The sequence below is a fragment of the Terrapene carolina genome, unplaced genomic scaffold, assembly GCF_002925995.2.
Source record: "Terrapene carolina triunguis isolate 2854851 unplaced genomic scaffold, T_m_triunguis-2.0 Scaffold130, whole genome shotgun sequence".
NCBI lineage: Eukaryota > Metazoa > Chordata > Testudines > Emydidae > Terrapene > Terrapene triunguis.
Window position 1 is genome coordinate 8,771,980 of NW_020664481.1, and position 16,309 is coordinate 8,788,288.

Below are 16,309 nucleotides of genomic sequence, written 5' to 3' on the forward strand. Positions count from 1 at the left end.
GAGCGCCGCGCCGCCCCCCCTCCAGGTGCCGCCCCAAGCACCAGCTTGGGTGCTTGGTGCCTGGAGCCGGCCCTGGGTTCAGCGTGGATGGGATGTGTGGGGGCATCACTCCACTTTATCATCCTTTAGGGAGTGATGTATGCCTTGTGCCATCCCTGTGTTCCCCCAAAAGCAGGGACTATGCATGTCCCTAACCTTTGTGCTTGGGGTGCATATAGGCAGACGGTCACCTTGTACTCTCCCTACTCCCATGCAATTGAATAAGGGACAGGCACAATGTGCCACTTACTTTGGGGCCTATATTTGCAATAGTATCATCTTTTCTCCTGCTGATTCTCTACACACTTAGTGGATACAAACTCAGTGTGACATTTGCCCTTTGCAGATCATTACTCGGTAATCACTGGATCTATTTTAGCTGTTTGTAGGGTCCCTAACAGGTTGGCATGAGTGGGATACCCCATGGTGTATTTCAGACAGATTTAGGGGAATTCCCTGTATCATGACCATGCAAGGAATGAAAACAGAGTTCTCTGGACTATATTTACACTGCACCTCATTCTGCAACAGGAGGGAAAACACATGCCAAACCAGGAATCTAATTCTACTTTCTGCCAGTGGTTTCTTTCCATCCTGGATGTTATGAGGTGGCATTTAAGATGTGTAGTGCTGTGGTCAAGCGCTGTACATTGAACAGTCAAATAAGGGCATCAGCAACACTTAGTCGATTAAAGGAATCAATAAAGGAGGCACCGTAATTCAGTAACGGCACCTGTTTCCTTGGGACATTGATGAATCAGAGACGTAGGTAGGAACGAAAGCTTGGAGTTGGACCAAAGCCCTTGAGTCAAAGAAAGGAGACTGAAGACAAAGTATGGGGCCAAAGGAAAACTGTTGCAGGGCAGACTAGGCTGGAAAGCAAATTTGTTATAAATTCAGAATTAGTGTGATTTGGTGCCTTAATAGTCACGTTTCAGCAATAACTGTACATACGTGTAGTTAGTACAAAGGTATCAGGGCAGATTTATTAAGAACTGCGCCTGAAAGGACTGTGACGTTAGCAATGTTATCTGTATTATTTAGATAGTATGTTCTTTTGGGCAGAGACCATCTTTTTGTTCTGTGTTTGTACAAAGGAGTCCTTGCCCATGACTGGGGCTCCTAGGAGCTACTGCATGACAAATAATCAAACAGGTAAATTTTTTGTTAATAAAGTAACATTTCTTCCCCTGAAAAGCCAAATACAAAAAAAAAAATTACATTTTCAGTATTCACTGTGCGCTCCTGTTATTTTAAAATGGAGCAATGGTTCCCCTTCTCTTCTAGAGGAAGGGCCAGAGTCCCACATCCTTACGCTGAGTAGCCCCCTAACTTTTCAAGCAGTCCTAGTAAAATCAGAGTGTTTGTGTAGCAAAGCTGCCACCCAGCCCACCCCCTTGTGTTCACATATAGCGCTGCAGCAACTTTTGCCTCAGTTTCCCCCAGGGTGCTTTGTCCTACTTCAGTTGTAGGAGAGGCCTGGCCCTGCAACCAGCCCACTTTGCAGTGTCCAGCCCCTTCTGGGGCCTCGGAGCCTGTTACTAAAGTCCATCCAAAACTATGAAAACCACCAAACCTTCAGCCCAGCCACCTCTTCCTCACAGACACACCTCAAATGCTGTAGTCTTTCCAGGCCTCATCACAGGTTCCTATGCCTGAAACATCCCCACTACCCAGGGGCTGGCATACTCCGCCCCTTTCTAAGCAGTTCAGGCAGGTGCCGCTCAACCAAGTTCCTGCCTCCAGTCAGACCCAGTTCATTCTGGGAGGAGCCTGTCTGCTCTTCTCCCCTTTCTGAAGTTCAGCCTTCTTCCAGGCTGCTCCTAGAAAATAAGAACTCCCCACTTCCAACCCAGCTCTTTATGGAAAGCCCCCAGCACTCCCCCGCCTGAGTCTGATAACTAAGTTGAGCTACCTGGATCTCCAGCAGATGTGTGTATGTGTGTGGGTGGGGGAGATAGTTGATCCATTACAGGCTAAACCCTTAAAGGGCCAGCCAGCCTGTGACAGTGCATAAAGGTGGCAGAATCTGGCCCTACATTTGTAACAAGGGGAAATGTCCTCTACATTCTGTGTTTTCCTTGCAGCATATTTACTGTTAATAGGTTTATAAATTATCCCACAATATTTTCACTTTTAAAGTATACTGTTACTTGTTAAGGGCTTGATCCAATGCCCATTGAAGTCAATGTGTGTCCTTCAATTGACGTCAATGGATACTGGGTAAAGTCCTACGTGCTAACAGGGTGCTCAGAACTGAGTGAGATACAGAAGGCAGTGTCCCTGCCTTCAATCTTTAATATTAGACAAACTCCTTTTGTTCCCAGGACAATCCATGTGTCAGCACCTGGTCTCATTGAAGTCCATAACTGGAGCTTTGTTATTGACTTCAATGGGAGTAAGTCTGGGTCCCATGTTTCCTGGTTCATTCTCACCTTGAACTTAAATGAGTGTGGATGTATAGTCTTGTCTACACTAGGTGTTCTTCTGAACACTGGTATTTAATGCTCATGTAGATGAGACTCTAGGTGACTTCCAGATTTTAAAACTAATTTGTCTACACTACGGACGTTACAGTGAGACAACTGTACAGCTGCAACTGCGCCTCTGTAAGGTCTCCTGTGTGGCCACTCTATGCCAGTGGGAGAGAGCTCTCCTGCTGACATAATTAAACCACCCCTAACGAGCGGCGGTAGCTATGTCAGCAGCAGAGCGTCTCCTGCTGACATAGCGCTGTCCACACCTGCGCTTTTGTCAGTGAAAGTTTTGTCGGTCAGGGGTGTGTTTTTTCACACCACTGACTGACAAAACTTTTACTGACAAAAGTGCTAATGTAGACAAAGTCTAAGCAAGTTTAGATGATGCTTCTTAAAACACCAGAGGTTCCTTGGAGCTCTGGCTTTACTGGGCTTCTGCCTGTCTATCTCCTGACTTAAAGAACTCAGAGATTCCTCATTTCCATTTTGCATTGTCTGCAAAGGCCAGGAGTACCCACTAGGCTGACGGCTCTATTTAAATACTTGCTATTGTTAGTTTGTGGCCTGTCAAACTTTAATGGGGGGCCTGTTGTGCTAAGTGTAACTCTCATTTACAAAATAGACCTAAGAAGAAAATAACTCACATAAGATGAATGGCACTAGGGAGTCCAATAACCACAATTACCATCTCAGACAGCAAAGAGAAAGCTGCGCCACAATCTTTTCACTTGTCCACAAATAAAATCAGTGTGTGTGAAGTAACACCAGCTTTCACCTTCCGCTACACTTAGCAGTAACCAGTCCAGCCAGCTGGCACCTCTCCCCTTCCAGCCAACCTGTCTTTGATATCTGTCAGCCTCTGGCTACAGAGACATCTGGAAGTTATTATCCAGCAGAGCGTATCACAATCCCATTTACATAATATAATATAATATATTTTGTGTTCCTGCTTAGCTGAACATTTTGGATCGCACTAACATTTGGGTAAATAAGCCGCCATTCTCTGCATATAAATAATATTGTGTCTTAAAGTGTATTCTTTAAAGATTATTAATTTTATAGCGATCAGCCCTGGAAATGAAACATTTCCCATTCAGTGCTGAAATATATTACTCTTGCTTCGTGAATAAACAATAACCACGGTGGGAGGAGAGGGAAAAGTGTTTTCATTTCCAAAATATCAAAATTATTTATGACTTGCTTGTGTTTTTCTGATTTGTTAGTCTTATTATTTTCATTGCCTCTTTATAGCTTTGGGTCAGACACATTTCAGAAGATAAATACTCTGTTGTTTTGTTTTGTTTTTATTGTCAAACCCAATATTTTACTGAGGTTAGATTTTTTAAAAAATAAATGACAAGTCTCTAGAGAACAATCTTCAATCCAATCCTCCAACATATATCTCTTCTTCCTGCACACCAATACACATTTTGAAAGGTGGCACCATTTCCTTCTTCCCAGCATATCTATTTAAAAGTATTTATTCTGAAGCATTTTAGCTGGTTTCCATGGTAGCTATGGGAATGACAGCAGAAAATGCTATTTACCAAACCACAAAATAAAACAATGAAAATATATCTAAGTTCTTTAACAAAGAGAACACGAGAATGGTGCTGAATAAACATGTGCATGAATTCTGTTCTGAGGAGACAACAGTTTGCTGACATCAGTGATGGTAGCAGAGGAAGAATAAGGCCCTTTTCTCCAAAATACACCTTTTTTCTACTTTTGATCTTTTAGCAGTGAGAGTGATTTCATTTTGTGTTGTCACGCAGCATAATGAAAGGTTTTCAGAGCAAAAGGAGAATTTATTTTAGGGTAATTGATTCTTTTGTATTTAGGTCATTGCTGAATTCGCCAAAGTTGAAGGCAGGGGGGGAAATGTGGTAGAAGGATGACCCTTCTTATTTTAGACCTTCTTTTACTACAGTCAGTTTAGTTTAAGCTGTTGTGTTGGAACTGTGCAGGTGAGGAATCCAAAATCTGTTTTTCTCTGTTGTTTTCCTATCGGAAGTCTATTATGGCTACTTATCAGCCATATTTACAAATAGTTGTAAGCTCTGTGGTGAATTTAATCAAAGATAGCTTCACGTCACGTCCCATTAGCATCAAAGCATAAATTGCTATTCATGAATGATTTGTGTCAAAGTGCTCTGAAAACTGGCATTTTAGCAGCAAGATGTTCCAATGTGCACAGTACTTCAGCAGGGGCATTAAATTAATGTGTTTGCAGAGAAGCCACTAATTGACAATAAGACGTGATTTTGGCAGTGTATTTCCACTTTAAAGATAATGAACAGTGTTCAGATCCAGAGAAGATCCCCCTCTGCTCCTAAAACTATATTAATAATTTCTGGTGCAAACAGGAATAGGAGGAACCAATCCAGCCCGGATATTTCAAGTGCCAAATCAAGCTGTTTGATCATTGCTATTTACAAAAGCAAACAGTGGAATCTGAGTATTTGTGACCTTTATCAAATCTGGCTACACACAGTCAAGAATGTTATGTTTGGTTAGGAACTCATTAAACAAAATTACCTCTCAGTTTATAGAAACCGTACAATTACAGTATAAAACATTTTTAATTAAATCAGCTAGTTAAGCAAAAATTTATTACTTTCTTTTTTTATCAGTTAACAGTGTGGCTGTATAGAACAGATCACATTAGAGTCAATTAGTAAGAAAAATTGTCAGATTTGGCAAGTCACACAGACTTCCAGAAAACATCAGCTGACAGACAGGAAAAAGTTTGAGCGAGATTCTAACAGAGCCATCTTCCCTTAAAGGAGGAGACTGTGCCCTGCAAAATGCGCACACATGTATTATGCATGCCAAATCCATCACTGGCATGAGGAAACCAGTGCGCTTATGTGACCAAACTGTGCAACCAGCTGTATGCATGTGCTGTTTGTGCTGTGCATGAAAAATGCTGTGTGCATGCAAATGTAGGATTCTGCAGTCACAACGAGTGCGTGTGCATATTATGCATCTGGCGGGTTGAATAGGCTTTTGAAAATTTGGTTCCCTCTAACTAATAACGCAAAGCAAATACAATCATCTTTGTGGAGATGCTTCTTAACACTGTACAAAAGCTTCTTAACACTGTAAACCAGTTTAGGAAAGAAAAGAAAGATGGATATCGGATACATCTGAAAGCACAAGAGAGAATTTTTAGGGAGCCAGAATGCCCCTCAGCCAATCTCCATGATTCAAACCCGTCCCCATCCAATGGCAGGAGTGGGCGGGACAAGTTTCATTACCTTGTTGCCCTGTGAGTTAGCCCATCCCCTGTGCATGGGGGAAGAGACTGGTATGGGAGGGAGGGAAAGAGAATGAAGCAGCATTTCCTCCATGTTCCATGTACACATCCAGCAGGAGGGGGAGGGGAAAATACAGCATTGTGTATGGCGCTACCCCTGCTTCTCCTGCTTGGGATCTTCCCCCTGTATTCTCCCCCGCCCCATCCAGAGAACAGAGAAAGGTGTGTTTCATTGCCCCCAGACTCGTCAAAGGCACATCCTGGCTGGCAATGGCGTAAACAAGCCCTATTCTGAACAAGTCTCTTTTTTCTTATGGAGGTATTTCAATCTTTTATATATGTGATCCAAGGGGGTGGAAAACACGTTAGACAGCTAGCGAGGGTAAAACTCCACAGATGATAACGTAAGGGCTGTAACTCGGGAAAATAGCCTTAACAGTCAATTGGCACTGATTCCACAAGATTTTCATGTTCATGGTGTGTAGCAGCTGATTCTACATCTGGTTCCTGAACGAACGCCAAAATGAGATGGGACGTAGCACAACGTAGGCAAGGCTTACGTGAGTATTGATTTTTTAGACACAGATATCTCTACTTTTTTGCTTGTGCTGGTGCATATGCATGTATTTGCAAGGTTGTAGTTGCACAGTTTCCATTCACTTCACAAAATCCCTCTTCAGTTATGAGAACTGGGGAGGACAGGGCAGGAAGACAATAGGATTTACAAAGAGAATAACTGAAGTAAAAACAGATTTCTCCCTGGGTAAGTTACTGACAGCAACAAGGGTTGCCATAACACTTCTTGTATCCCCAACCCCTTTTGCTGTGAACTCTCTTCTCTGTTTCTGTGATATCAATATTAATGTATAGAGTGATAATTACAGAAAAATTAAATACAGTAATGAAGAGAAAACAGTCTGTCACAACTGATTTCATGGGTTTCAGCACATATGTATAAGGGGGGGAAAACGTTCAGCTTGCCCTTTATGGGCCAAATCCTCAGCTGGTGAAAATCAACATAGGTCCACTGACTTCAAGGGATTCAAAGAAGTGGGTGGAGAGGACTGGCATGATAGACAGCAATGAGGATCTCAGTAACTGCACTTTGTATAGACTGGAAGGGGAGGTGTGGAAGACTAGGAAGTAGATGGATACAGAATCATCCATAGTCTTTAGGAAGATTTCAGGGTGTGCACATATGAAACATGGGGTATTCTGAAGACTGATATCTTCAGCTTTATCACTGTTTACAAGCATATAGTTTTCGTCCTTTGCATTTGGTTAATTGAATATGCATTTGATAGAAAAACACGTTCTTAGCAAAGCCAACAATGCATAGCTAATTCCAGATAAGTAAAGCCAGCAAGCTGACTTTGTTTTCTTCTAGAATATTATCCCACTCAAGTTTATCTTTTCATAAATGCTGACGTGAGCTATAAGGGCCTAATATTAGTTCCATAAACAACAATTTCTTGTTTGCAAACTATACCCACAGGTCCCATTGACACTTTCAATTGCAACAACAGCCAGTCAGATGAGAACAGTGTGAAAAACTTTATCTTAAGTATTTACTGTTATGCTAGAATATCGCTCAGTTTCCTCTGGGGTAATTCAGCACTCCAGTGGGAAATATGTGACCTCATTTGCATTTTCTAATTGAATTGCTATCAGGTTTCCTGCAAGACTGAACAAAAAAAAGTTCCTACAGTTACTAACACCACTTGTACTCACCAGAAAAAAGTTTACCTTCAAGTAGTTGCTAAGAGAAAAAAAATTCTCTATGGCTCATAAAATGGGTTGTATACTTACCCTGACTTTTATCATAATCTAATGAAACTTAGAGTCTGTAGTTAAAATCCTTGTATTACAGTGGTGAACACTGAAAATGTGTCAGGCCAGCGATGCCTAGGATAAATAGCTGTTACCTCATGTTTATGCAGCATTCCTTATCGATCCTTCAAGAATGAGGTTATGTTATCTCTAAGGTAATTAGCAAATTTTATGGGTGTAAAACAAAAGAGAGGAAACAGGGCCATAGTGTAAGCGTTGCTCAGCTCTAAAAATGTCAGTTTTCACCAAGAGCAACCATGCTGCTGTTACTGAGATACAGGGATAATAACAAAATCTCTAATTCTCCGGTGAACGGCTTGCAGGTAGACTGCAGCCGCAGCCCAGTGCCCTTCTGAATTCAATGGCAGCCTCACTGCAGAGCAGCTGCCTACCAGCACGCTGTCCATTGTGAAGGCTTCTCAAATACCATGATGTTTCTGTCTAAGCTCCATCTGTGGCCCCTGTTGTCACAATATTTGAGTGCCTCCCAATCGTTAAAGAATGCATCCTGACAACACTACAGCAGGGCCGCCCAGAGGATTCAGGGGGCCTGGGGCAAAGCAATTTCGGAGGCCCCTTCCATAAAAAAATAGTTGCAATACTATAGAATACTCGTGGGGGCCTCTGCAGGGCCTGGGGCAAATTGCCCCATTTGCCCCCCCCCAGGCGGCCCTGCACTACAGAGAGGTAGGGCCGTGCTATTATCTCCATTTTAAGTGACTTGCCAAAGAGCCCACACCCAGAGAGTGCATGGCAGAGCTGGGATCTGATCCTATCTTTCCTCAGTTTCAGGCTAGTGCCCTAACCACTGGATCAACCTTCCTCTCTATAAGGGTTGCACTGTAGTAACCATTAGGACCAGGCCCTCCAGGCACCAGCTTGTCAAGCAGGTGCTTGGGGCGGCAGCTCCGGAGAGGGGCGGCACGTCCAGGTATTCGGCGGCAATTCGGCGGACGGTCCCTCGCTCTGCCTGGGAGCGAAGGACCTCCCGCCGAATTGCCGCCGCAGATCACGATTGCGGTTTTTTGTTTTTGTTTTTTTTGTTTTTTGGCTGCTTGGGGCGGCTAAAACTCTGGAGCCGGCCCTGATTAGCACCCCCACTTTTTCATGTTCTCTGTATGTATATATATCTCCTTACTATATGTTCCATTCTATGCATCCTATGAAGGGGGTTTTAGCCCAAGAAAGCTTATGCTCACATAAATTTGTTAGTCTCTAAGGTGCCACAGGTACTCCTGGTTTTTTTCATTAGGACAAGCTAACTTTTGAATGGTGCCCTCTCTAGGTAGGCCAATAATTTCCTTATGGAATTTTAATTCATTGATAATTCTGAACCAAATTTTGTTTCCTCCTTCAATGAATATGCTGGTGGGTGGGGTGGGGGTGGGAAGGGGCGGAGAAGCAGAGGAATATGACACTTCTCTTTTGCCCAGTATACCTCTGCAAGAGTCAGTCATAGTTGGTCTGCAATCCCCAAGGAGCATGAGGAGTTACAGGTCAGTGCTAACCAGCCCCAAAGGGGATGTCTGTGTTAGGGATAAAGGCCAGCAAACTCTGATAGCAGAGGGCTGGGTAAGAGACTTAATACCAGCAATTTTTAATGATCCAGGAGCTACAGATCACCTACACAAAATCGCTCACAGATTTACAAAGTAAAATGGATGATTTTGATGGTCCACACCAGTGTTTCTCAACAATTGGTCCGTGGATCGGCGTCGGTCCCTAAAGTCTCCCTGACACAATTTAGGAAGGCAGCAAGCCGGTCCCTAGTATCAAAGAGGTTGAGAAACACTGGTCTATACCGCAACACAGATCACACGTAATGGTTTGTTGTTCTCAGGAAACATTATTGATATTTATTTGAAGTCTTGCAGGTGAATCGGAAAAGTCCCTAAAACAGTTTTTGTAAAAGCATTTTTGCTTGAGTCGTATTATACCTTATAAAAATACATTTCAAATCTTTTCCCGTAAAAGCCATGAAATGCTGTATATTAGGGTCGTGGCCTGAAACTGGATATTGTTGGTTTTTAGCACCACATTGTTATCTTTGAAAATAATCTCATGATGTTGTTCCTTTCTTTGGTAAACAAAGTCTTATTTTGCTTGCAAAAAGCATAAGGATTTAAATAAAACACAAGTCAGATGCCTGTGATGTGGCACAATAAAACTGTCTGTGACCTTGTCATTAGTCTTGTTTTCCACAATTTTTCAGCCTCAAACTAATAAGGCTTTTAGAAAGGAACGATATGAATTTTAAAAAGCTGTGGCTCGTTCTATCTTGAACCACAGTTCAGTTTATATTAACATTAGAGGAATTTCCAGTCAAATATTTTACTAAAGCAGAAATGTGCATTCTCTGTGTTTTCCCAGAGTGAGAAGAAACTGTAGTACAGAGGCTGCATTACTTTGTTCCTCAATATTTAATCACTGTTAGAGAGAAATGGGTTTTCTTTTGCAAAGCTTTGTGATGAATAGATTTTTCTTTTCAATTCATTGGCAACTCTGAATTTTTTTAAATCGCTTTTAAGCTTAAACACAAAATGAAATTTTTCAGAATTTTTAACGAATCAAAAAGTAAAACAAAATTTGTGCATCTCCAAAATGAAACATTTTGATTTGATTTCAAGAGTTTTATATATTTTTGTTTGGATTTTCTAAAATAAAATTAAAGGACATTTTTGAAAGAAAAAGTAATTTTGAACCAAAACATTTAAAATGTATCATTAGGAAAAATGTCAAAATGAAACTGTTTGATTTCTTAGGATTATTTTTTTTCAACTGAAACAATTCAGTGAAACCAACACAAATTCATGGAACATTGAGGTGTATCTGTATTTTTCTCTGAAAAATTTTGCCTAGCTGGATTCTTTTGATATAATGTACAGGGCTTAGTTATGTCTTGTACAAGACAGAGCAATGCTGCAGAAGATGGAGCAGGTGGTATATGTACATGGCTCAAAGCCTTGTAAAAGTTCTGGGTGGCTACAGAAAACAACTCCATCTAAGTGCTTTCTACCATGTTTCCCAGCAGGTGAAAACTGTCCCAAAAAGGATGGGAAGGAAGCAGGACTGTGACCGCCCAGAGAGGTCTGGGTGTACTTAGAGGCACTGTCATAAAGCACGGAGAAGGATTGTGGCCTCTCTGAGCTGCCCCTGTGGTGGGGTGGCTCTGTACCATTGTCGTCTACACTACGAGCTAGGGTTGTGAGTCCCTTGCTCACGTACACGTACTCGCGCTAGCTCTCATTGAGTTAGCGCAGGCGTAAATAGCAGTGTCGCCGCAGTAGCAGTGGTAATGGCAGTGGAGGCTCAGCTGAGCCATGTGTGAAACCAGTAGGTATGTACTCAATACGGCTCAGCCATGCCTCTGCTCCTGTGGCTACACTGCTAATCGCTCACTGAGAGCTAGTGTGAGTATGCGTACACAAGCAGGAGAAATCACACTCCTCACTCAGAGTGTAGACATAGCCTAAAGTCCATGACGTAGCTCTCAGACTGCAGGGCAGGGACTGTTCCTTCTTTTTTAGTCACCATGCACATCTATGATGTTAAATATATAATAATTAATACACTTGAGATGCGATGTCTCATGAAATTTCCCTTATGTATTGGTGGTTTTTCTAAGGCTTTGGAACTGGCCTGGGTTATTTAACTCCAGGGAGAAGGGACGTTGATGCTCAGCAGACTGAATGCCTGCCACAAAGGTGCCATGTTGTGCCTGGTTGCCCTTTTGGCCACTGTGGGAACTAGAGAGTGTTGCTTATGAGTCAGAAACAATGCTCCAACCCTTGTTGTCTTCAAAGAAAACAAGCTAAAATCTTTTCTCTTGATCCTCACTGTGGGAGCACGCTGCATTTCCATGGGACTTTAGAGACAGACAGATTGTTCGTTGCAAGACATTTATTATTATAAAATCACTGTAGAAAACTTCATGGGTCAAATTCCCCTCTTAGCTGCAGCAGTGGAAACAGAGTCAGTGGTGTTATTCCAGATTTACACCACTGCAACAGAGCAAAATGTGACCCTGGGTGTTTTGAGAAAAGGTTGCAATTAAGTTCTGGAAGGCAGTCGGTCATGGGGTCTTATTGCTATTCATTCATTCAAAGGCTTTATTTCCAGTGGAGGGACAATCTTAACTGTAAACAGCAAAGAAATTCTAGTAGGAAAAATTCTGTAGACTAAAAAGCTTCACTATATACCGGTATATCAGAACCAGGTGATCACTTAAGACTATAAAAGTATGAACTGAGGAGTTTATTCTCCTCTCTAGTAACACTAAGTGAAAGCACGTGTCAGCAGGAGAATATACTGCTAAAGAATTGTTCACAAGATGTTGGCCATGGCTTGTGGCACTACCTATTTGAAAACCTGCCCTTTAAATACAGTTGTACAATACATGTAGTTCACATTCATATTATGTGCAACTTCTTTGAGAAATAGGCAACATAACAAGAAATAGGTCTAGGTATATTTAATCCTGCCTCAGTGCATGGAGATGGCCTAGATGACCTCTTGAGGTCCGTTCCAGCTCTACATTTCTATGATTCTATGAAACACCACAAGAGGCAATTTTAATCAAGGAAAGACAGCCTTAAAGGCCTTTACCTTGTGTCCATTGTGCTGTGTTTTCTCCCCAACCAGTAATCTGACCATTGTCTCCCATCTCTCTAGGGTCTGGTGGTCCCATGCAGTTACCATAAACACTGTCTGCTTCAAGGGGATTTGCACCTGGTGGGCAGCATATATGGTCCCATCTGTCCTCACTTTGAAGTCCAAGTTGTTGGTTTCGAACCGAATTCCGTTGTTCCCAGGACAGTCACTAAATTTCACTAGAATAGGAGGCAAGAGACAGAGAACATGCATATCAGATAAAAAAAGCAATCAAACATGAGTTTCAGACATTTAATTTTCAGCCACATGCTCTATATCTCTAATAACCATCAAGGAAATGATTTAACTGTTTCTTTGACCTTTCGGGAATGCTCTTGTGCTTTATCTCCATCCCCAGGGAAGAAGCTGCGGGCCATTTTTAAAGTATTTGATACAGTTTCATTCGATCTAAAACACAGCTGTTCCCCATTTCTACAAGTGGATTTCTCCCTTGTCACCATTATCTTTTACATTCAACCAGAGTCTATTACCCCACTGTGGGTATTCTTTAGACAAAATGTATTTTTTTTGCCCAACCCTTCAACAATTTACCTATGAGACAGATATGTATAGATGCTCAACTAAAATTTAAACACCTGTAACAATTCAATTATCAGAATAATAAAAAAATATTTTTTACACAAAGAAAAATTTTAAATGTATCCCTCTGCTGGAGTTGGATAGAACTGTAATCTCTCGCTGATCTGACTGTTCGGCATATTACAGTCAAGTGAAAGAGTTGGAACTCTGAAACAAGCTACAAACTGCAATGTACAGTCTCTCTCTCTCTCTCTCTCTATATATATATATAATCTAAGAGAATAAAAGTTCTCTTATTTATAAATCTTTGTGTATTTTTAAGTAGAATTAATGTAAAGATGAGATTGAGAAGCACTTTTTATGCATGCCATGCTGAATATCACAAATGTTAGGTTAAAAACAAAACAAATCACCCCATATTAATTAAGCAACACAATTGACAGATTAGATAAGATTTGAACCGGCAAAGCACAATATTTTTGACTGCTCCAAGAAGCCACCAGAAAAAAACATACACGCTATCAAAAGAAACACATTACAGCAGTGAAAACATTTCAAGTGTTGCAAATGGATATACAGCTATCTGTCTTAGGTACTTATATGGCTGCAATCACTGTCCTATGTGAGCACCTCACAATCTTTTATGTATCTATCCTCCTAATACCCCCCAAGAGGTCGGACCCCTTTTTACACAGGGAATAGAGACAGAGAGACACTTAAGCTATGTCTTCATAGCAAAGAAAAACCCATGCCCCTGGTACTTGGGCTGTGGGGCTGTTTCATTGCTGCATTGACCTCCGGGTCAGGCTGGAGCCTGAGCTCTAGGTCCCTGGTGGGAGGGTCTTGGTGAGTCAGCTAGCATGGGCCAGCCGCAGGTTTTTCTTTGCTGTGTAGACATACCCGTAGGATTTTGTCTAGACAGGGACACTCAGGAAAATTAATCCAAATTAACTAAAGATATGAATTTAAAGTGGATTAGCTCAGCAGCATTAAACCCCTGCGTGGATACTCTCATTCAGAACTAAATTGGCTTTAATTCACTATAGCTTAATTCATTCTGGAAGTGAATTAAACTAAACCAAATTGAGGACTCTTTAATTCTGAACTAGAGCATTCAAACAGGGGCTTTAACTAATCCACTTTAAATTCAGACCTTTAGTTAATTCAAATTAATTATCCTGAGTGTCCCTGTCTAGACAAGCCCTAAGTGACTTGCCCAAGGTCACACACAAAGCCAGTGCTGGAGCAATGAAGTGAATCTAGGTCTCCTGAGTCCTAGACTAGTACCCCAACCACTGGTCCATCCTTCTGCTGCATTATGCAAAGTGCATCTCTAAATGGGTTTAGTATCGAGATCATTTCATAACGGTGCTGCTTACAAAGGCTTTCGAGATTATATATTTATTTAAACCATGTTAGTACATTTTTAAATCTATATGCTGTTGGAACTGTCAGCTAATGCTGCAATAAATTATGAGGCACCAACAGCAAGTGTCACATTTTGCTGATAAAAACACTGGATAAAGTTACCTAGTATTTAAAAAAAAACGTGGGTATCAAAGCAATTATAGTGGGAGGATTTTGTTTTTAAGCAATTTCACTGTCACATTTTACATGATTTAATTACTGTTTATTCCAAAACCCAGGGGAAAAAAGCTCCTCACTGTTTTGTTTTATAAAGTGTGTTATTCTCTGACTTCACCTTTCATTGTTGCTTGGTTTGCAGTAAATAACTTCTACGCCTGTCTCATCTGGAATATTTCAATTTAAACCTCTCCCCAGTTATCTGTGCCTCCCACCTCCGTGACTCCAAATATTTTTTGCATAATAGGAACGGTCATCTTCTGCACTGCTATACGTTCAAACAAAAATAATGACTTGGTTTGTCTAAGAAATAGAGTATTACATTATTGTTAGTTTTATTTTGGTTATTATTGGTACGTAACTTTGAACAGCTCTCTACAGAGGTTTGGAAAGGGAGGTACAGTCTCTGCCTTTAAGAGTTCACAGTCTGCATCAAACATAGACACTGACACAGGAACCAAATAAAGGAATTTTCTGCGGCCCTGGCTCTGAAGTTCTTGGTAGTCTCAGGTCCAGTCAGTGATGCCATAGAAAATGGAAGATGTGCAGTAGCTTGAAGCTCAGTTCTTACTAAGGCAAAACTTTTGTTGAGATGAACAGGAGTTTTGCTGGGGTAAGGGATGAGGAAGGTCTACAGATTTAGGCCTTACATGATGTCAATAAAAGTTGGAGGTTGCCTCAAGCCGCAAAGTTTTGATGTAGAACTGAATCACAACGTTCTCAACGTCTGTGGCTCTTTGGAGTGAGCGTTCTAATTCAGGCCCATTACATCTTGTTAAAATCCTGGGATCACTTTGAATTACTGCATATACATATAGAGACTGAGCCAAAACCCACTGAAATCAAGAAGAGTCTGTCCACTGGCTTTAGACTAGGCCAATAATGAGGAATACCCTAAAGTCTGAATAAGCATAAACATGTAAGGTTTGCATGGCATCACTCACAACCCAAGCTACGTTATCACCAGAAAATCATTAAGTATTTAGCATTTTAGGGGGAGATTTCAATGCCACTATGGGATTTAGAGACTGACTTTCAATGGGACTCCTGGTCTTAAATCCATTAGGAGCTTTTGACAATCTTCCCCCAACTCTCAGCCATGGTAAATATGTAAGAACACACTCAGGGCGTGTCTATATATTTAGTTTGCAGCATGCTGGAGTGTGAATCTACCCCTCACTAAGTGTCCGTGTAAACCCTGTGGACGTGCACTAACAGTTCCTTAGTGCACTTTAATCTACTCCTGTTTCAAAGCACTATTAGTGCATAGCTGAGCCCACATGGGCAGTTAGTGAGTGGCAGGCTAGTATAGGGTAGATTTGCACTCCATCTTGCTGCAAACTAAGGCTATGTCTACACTAGAGAGCTTACAGCGCAACAGCTGTACAGATGCAGCTCCACCACTGTCAGATCTCTCGTGTAGCTGCTCTACACCGACGGGAGAGGGCTCTCCCATCAACATTATTAAACCATCCCAACGAGTGGCGGTAGCTATGCCGGTAGAAGAAGCTCTCCACCGACGTAGCGCTGTGCACACTACCATTTATGCTGGCAGAATTTATGTGCTCCCAGGGGTGTTTTTTTCACACCCCTGAGTGACATAAGTTTTGCTGGCATAAGCGGTAGTGTAGACATGGCCTAAATGTTTGTGTAGGCAAGCACTGAGTGTACTATAGCTGTATTATTGCCATTTATTTATTTTTATACTGCTCCCACCCAGCACTCTATGTACTGTACAAACGAAATCTGGGAGCATTATTAGCCCCTGGTTTACGTATCATAGAATCATAGAATATCAGGGTTGGAAGGGACCTCAGGAGGTCACAGTAATGGAACTGTAAACTCTAAAATCCAAACAGGCACAGTGATAAAATTGATATATTAGAAAGAAAGAAAGAAAGAAAGAAAGAAAGAAAGAAAGAAAGAAAGA

The 16,309-nt window shown here is 41.5% G+C and overlaps 1 protein-coding gene across 2 annotated transcripts in view; it reads right to left on the minus strand.

Moving 5' to 3' along the window:
• CDH4 (cadherin 4) overlaps window positions 1–16,309 on the minus strand; it is a 643,793-nt gene that overhangs the window by 228,407 nt on the left and 399,077 nt on the right. Inside the window, exons 3-4 of one of the 2 annotated variants that reach the window (XM_026652874.1) lie at window positions 12,211–12,434; window positions 2,013–2,015 (exon numbers count right to left, since the gene is read on the minus strand). In XM_026652874.1, coding sequence (XP_026508659.1) covers window positions 2,013–2,015; window positions 12,211–12,434 — 227 coding nt within the window. The remainder of the gene's footprint in view (window positions 1–2,012; window positions 2,016–12,210; window positions 12,435–16,309) is intronic. The other variant, XM_026652873.1, reaches the window with a different exon arrangement.